General features: G+C 39.0%; 1 protein-coding gene across 1 annotated transcript in view; it reads right to left on the bottom strand.

The window, feature by feature from the left end:
- Positions 1-2,626: 2,626 nt before the first annotated feature.
- The window catches only part of ELAPOR2 (endosome-lysosome associated apoptosis and autophagy regulator family member 2), a 100,846-nt gene continuing 97,472 nt past the window's right edge, over positions 2,627-6,000 (bottom strand). The window contains exon 22 of the mRNA XM_054287561.1: positions 2,627-4,914. Within this exon, the coding sequence (XP_054143536.1) occupies positions 4,855-4,914 (60 nt within the window). The 3' untranslated portion in view covers positions 2,627-4,854. The remainder of the gene's footprint in view (positions 4,915-6,000) is intronic.

The following is a 6,000-nucleotide window of genomic DNA, read 5'->3' as shown; positions in this document are numbered from 1 at the left end:
CATATGGCCTGCCTGCATTTCCATGTTTTTCAGTTTGGCAAGGAATTTAAATTTTTTTTAAAAGGCACCATGCCATGTCCCTCATTTCTTTCTCCCTATGGTGTGCACTCATTGTTGACTTTTCCCCCTGCTTTTGCAACGTCTGTGAGCTTAGTTTTGGCATGTGTTGGTCCTTTGCAATGCAGCTCATTTCCCCACAGCCAACTTTTAGAAGACACTAAAATTGCCGATTTTCTGGTTCTTTTCAATTGCATTTCATTTGATCCTATCTCCTTTCCAGAGTCTTTGTAAGCCTTTCTTTTCAGGGTCGCAAGATTCCCTTTCCCTTCCGAAAGGAAATGAAATTTCCTTTCGGGAAGGGAAACGGAATCTTGCAATTTCAATGGGGACCAATAGAGGAATCTTTGGTGCTTCTCCCTGCTCTTGTAGGCATTCCATGCCTTTTGATGGCTTTGACTTAGGGACAGATTTTTTTCTTTTTTTTTCCTTTCTTCAGGTGTCCATGCAATGCCCCTCATATCTTCCCCTCCAAGTTGTGTCTTCCTCCTTGACGTTTTCCTCTGCTTTTGCAACATCTGTGAGCTTAGTTTTGGCATGTTTTTGTGTTTTGCACTGCACCTGATATAATCCCGGTCCATTTCCTTGTAATCGGGGAATTTCCCAAATTTTCATTTTTTCTCCTCCAATTGCAATTCCTTGGATGCCATCTCCATTCCTGCGTGTTTCTAAGTCCTTCTTTTCTCTTTTGCCCTTCCGTGGGGACCAATTTTGGCAAGCTGTGCTGCATGTGCCTGCACTTGATGGCATATGGCCTGCCTGCATTTCCATGTTTTTCAGTTTGGCAAGGAATTTAAATTTTTTTTAAAAGGCACCATGCAATGCCCCTCATATCTTCCCCTCCAAGTTGTGTCTTCCTCCTTGACGTTTTCCTCTGCTTTTGCAAGGTCTGTGAGCTTAGTTTTGGCATGTTTTTACCTTGGATATGTAGCTCCTTTTCTCACAAAATATGTGTATGACTTCGGGAAAAAATATTTTTTTTTTTTAATGTATCCATGACATGTCCCTGATATCTTCCCCTCCAAGTATTGTCTTCCTCCTGGACTTTTCCCCCTGCTTTTGCAACATCTGTGAGCTTAGTTTTGTCCTCTTTTGGTGCTTTGAAATGTAGCTCCTCTTCTAACAGCCTATGTTTTCAACTTATGGAATTTTTTTTTTTTAAATTTTCCACGCTATGTCCCTGATATTTTCCCCTCCAGGTTTTGTCTTCCTCCTGGACTTTTTCCCCTTCTTTTGCAACATCTTTGAGCTTAGTTTTTGCAGGTTTTGGTCCTTTACAACGCAGCTCATTTCCTCCCAGCCTCTTTTTTGAAGACACTAAACGTCCCAATTTTCTGGGTTTTTGGGGCTTTTTTCAATTGCATTTCATTTGATCCTATCTCCTTTCCAGAGGGTTTGTAAGCTTTTCTTTTTGGGTTCGCAAGATTCCTTTTCTCTTCCCCAAAGGAAATGGAATTTCCTTTCGGCAACGGAAAGGGAATCTTGCGATTTCAATGGGGACCACCTCAGAAGAATCATTGGTGCATGTCCCTGCCCTTGATGGCATGCCATGCCTTTTGATGCCTTTGACTTAGGGAAAGATTTTTTTTAATTTTTCTTTTTTTTTCCATTGTCTATGCCTTGTCCCTCATATCTCCTCCTTTCAAGTTTTGTCTTCCTGGTTGCCTTTTCCCCCTGCTTTTGCAACACCTTTGAGCTAAGTTTTGGCACGTTTTGGTCTTTTGCAATGTAGCTCATTTCCTCACAGCCTCTTTTTTGAAGACACTAAATGTCCCTATTTTCTGGATTTTCCAATTGCATTTCATTTGCTCCTATCTCCTTTCCAGAGTGTTTCCAAGCCTTTCTTTTTGGATTCCCAAGATTCCTTTTCTCTTCCCGACAGGAAATTTCATTTCCTTTCGGGAAGAGAAAAGGAGTCTTGCAATTTCATTGGGGACCAATAGAGGAATTTTTGTTGCATCCCCTTCTTATGGGAAAGTTTAAACTTCCCCTCTCTTCATCTTTAACAGAATGAAATGAATAGTATAAGTCTCCTCAAATATTTCAGGTTTTCTTTGTCTAATTCTTGGAAAATGCACTTTTTTTTTTTTACGGTAAATAAATTCTACAGCATTGGTTTCTTTCCCACTATGTTAGCACTGCACCATATACACCATTAGACTCCCTGGGAGAATGTTCAACAACATCATGATAAAGTTTTTGGAAGCAGAGCTGAGAAGGGTCATACAGCATAATCTGTCACAGCATTTAAAGAAATTCCACTCCATTTTATTTGGGAAACCTAATGGAAAGTGTCGGGAACCCAATGAAACCTGTGCAGTATTAATTAAAATTAAATATATTTTATAAAAATAAGGTGTTTCTGTATTATATGGATCTGGGTATAGCAGTAAGAAAAGAAATGGTGTTCTGGAGAGTGATGTGTAATTATGGCTGAGAAAACATACGAAGAGAGAAGGGGAAAAATTATAGGAGATATAGACAAATTCACCTTGATGGCAGTGAAAAAGTTCTACTCATTATTGAAGACCAGCAATGTTCAGGGAAGGCTGCAGGGCCACCAAACATCTCAAGTCCAAAATTTCAAATATATTTTTACTTTATTTTATGAATGTCCACCAGATATATATCTTTGATGCTACAACACACTAGTTGAATAAAAATCAACAACATAAAACCCTTCATCATAAAAGATTCAAGACCTGAAACCCCAAAGCCATAACCATTTACTCTGTGAGCATATCATCTTTGACAACCATATATAAATGACATCATGACAACAAATACAATGTACAATAATAAGTGTGCAATGGTACAAAATATACAAAAAGGAATGTGTATTTAATGTACATTCAACATTACCCCATAAAAATCTTTGTTGGGAAAGTGAAGTGCCTTTTCAAGACCAACAGAAAATGTACGCCACTTCAGTTAAGATGCTTGAAGGATCTCCCATCAAAAAAGTAAAGTGTGTGTTCTTTGACTGGAACTATAAAATAACAGAGCTGAATTTTCCCTATTGAAAAAAAACCCTAAACTTCATAAAATTTTTGTTCACATCTAGAGTATAATAAAATATTTAGAGTGCAGAAAATTCAGTTGCATTTAAATTTTACTTAAAAGTGGACCCTCTTTTATTGATAGACCTAGCTCAGTCATATAAAATCAAAAATCTATATTCCTTATAGTAAAAAGACCATTTCTGCCCATGTCTCTTTTCTGATTTTGATGCATTCCACAATTCCCATAAATTTGCTGTAATGGAAATATGAGTCTGACCAGAGGTCAATACAAGAATTGTGACTCATTTTCTCTGGCTCTGTACAAGTCTTGCATAATTTTACTCAAATATTTTTTGCCCAAGTTTCAGATTCCTTTGAGTTCGACCTCAGAGGGAATTTCAGGAAATTATTACTGTGGATATTATGAAGATCACATGCTTATAATGTGGCTGATTTTATGGGAATAAAATCACCCAGCCTCCAGTTTCCAAGGCACCATTTTGTGCCTTTCCTCCAGAGCTGCTACTTGCACTGCCACAGGATGCATTCAGATGCTGTGCAAGTACATAACCCATGCTCAGCTCTGCTGGACATCCATCCATCCATCCATCCATCCATCCATCCATCCATCCATCCATCCAAACATCCATCCACCCACCCATCCATCCGTCATCCATCGACCCACCCATCCATCCATTCCTCCATCATCCATCCATTAACACATCTAACCATTCCTCGTCCACCCATCCATCATCAATCCCTCCGTCCATATCCATCCATCCCTCCATCCCTCCATCCCTACCCCTTCCTCACATGAGCTCAGGACTAAAGGAGGTTGGGTATTTCTAACAAGCCTCTCAACTGACAGAGCTGATCCTTCGTTCCCAAAAGTTGAGATTTTTGCTGTACCTCTAGAATTCAGGTTTTGATGGTTCCTAGCCCTGGGAAAAGTGACATTTACCCAGCCCAAGGGAGAACACTGAATCTGCCAAAGACCTCTCTTGAAAGGACAAGCTTCCACAGAGAGGGACAAGTGCCACTTGCACTGCAGGTACCACTTTACATCTCTGTAAAGAGTTTGAACCTGCTACTGCCTACAAACTCAGGGGCCCAGACCTACAATTCACACAACAGCTGTTACCAAGTTTAAATTTAATAGCACTAGGTTTTACTCCAACCCTGATGGCCATGACTTGGGCACCAGAATGGGTTCAATTTGCAGGTGCAACAAAATTCCTTTTGCATTAGAGGTTAACACAGACCATCCAGACCTTCAAAGCATTAAAATCAAAAGTATTTTCCAAAGTTCAAAACTCACCCAAGGCTCATTCCGAGTACCATTCACAATTTTGATTTCAAGAAAGACTCACAGTTGTGCCAGTACACAACAACACACAACCTTAGCAGGAGGTTGCAGGCCTCTCTGAAAATAATTTCTTAGGAATATGCACAGGAATGAGAAGAAAATGAAAGGTACCTATAAATCATATGGCATGCCTGAGTGTTGCCCAGGTGAATGCAAAAAATTCATGTTATTTGCAGTATGTATATCTCTTCCTGAGTTGAATTTCATTCCCAGTAAGGAATCCAAGAATCTGCTTTCTTTTTTTGGCAAGGTACTCAAGCACATGGTAAGGCAATCCATTTTTCTGGTTTGCTTCCTGTCTTCTTTCCTCTTAAAAGGCCAAGCATTTCTCACCAAGATCACCACTATAATGTGTGCCAGAATATGTTTAAAATATAGTCCTGTAAAAATAGAAATTAGGTTTGTTCCTTTGAAGGCAGCATTAATTCTTCATATATTCTGGGATCTTGAAGATTTCAGCTGAACAGATTCAAAATTATCTTCCTTTTCCTGCAATGGAAAGACAGGTTCCCATCAACTGGATTTCTTCAAAATCTCTCCAGCAGTCAGCACAATCATTTCTGCTCTCAATATCCTTTGCCAAAAACTTCACTTTATTTTTACTATGATAATTAAGTGCACAGTTTGACCCTTTAATATTTAATAACATTACTAATTCTGTAAAAAATTTGCAAAACCAATAAAATTATGCTATAGCTATTGCTCATGGTACTTATTTTAGAGGGTGCAGGGAAAGTTATTTCCTATTCAGAGAATAGGACAGGTAGTCTGAGCTGGGGAATTGCAAGGTAATCATCTCTATGGTTATTATCACTTATCAACGTGTTTCCTGCAAAATATAAAATGCTTGAAGCACAGCATGTGAGTGTGAACACCACTGCCTTGGTCCTGGATTCCAATCTCAACAACTCCTCTGGGAGACCCACAAGACAAAACATCAGTTTCCATCTTAAAAATCAGGGCTGGAGAGTTGAGTTTTCTCTCTGTTTTCATTTGGCCAGCAGGCATCAGGGTGAGCAAAAAATGTGGACTTACACACCCAAAGAGTCTGCAAAATGTCCTGAATTACCTTCATAATCTGATTTTTAAAGCCCTCTCACACAGATCAGGACAGTCTAGTGCAGACTTGAGAAAGAAGGGGAGAAATTGTCCTATGCTAGTCCAGTGAAAAATATCTGTTCTGAAGAGCCTGGTATTGTCATGCTGGAGACAACAGACCAAACAAGAACAGCCCCCAATCTGAAACAGGTTTGTAATTATTTGGCTTATATCTTCTCATTAAAAATAAGTCATTCCTTTCTATATTACAGGCCAGCCCTCAATCCCTTGGGTACTCGAACCCACTGATATCTTTGTGACACACTGGCAGAAATGCCATAGCCTGAGGCTTGAACATATAGTTAGGACACTGCAGATTCTCCTTCTCTCTCATTTTACATTTCTACTTTTTCTCCCCTGTTTTCCTCCATTTATTTTTTTTTCTGTATTTTACATGCATATTTAGCAGGACATTAATTTCTTCATCTTTTGCATAAATGAAAAGCAATGCCTATAAGATTTGGTTTTTTATAAATA

Source organism: Melozone crissalis, unplaced genomic scaffold (assembly GCF_028551555.1).
Source record: "Melozone crissalis strain CALT ecotype California unplaced genomic scaffold, PUWL_Pcris_2 ptg000059l_1, whole genome shotgun sequence".
Taxonomy (NCBI): domain Eukaryota; kingdom Metazoa; phylum Chordata; class Aves; order Passeriformes; family Passerellidae; genus Melozone; species Melozone crissalis.
Note: the sequence above shows the minus strand (reverse complement) of the source record. Positions and strands in the feature narration are given on the sequence as shown.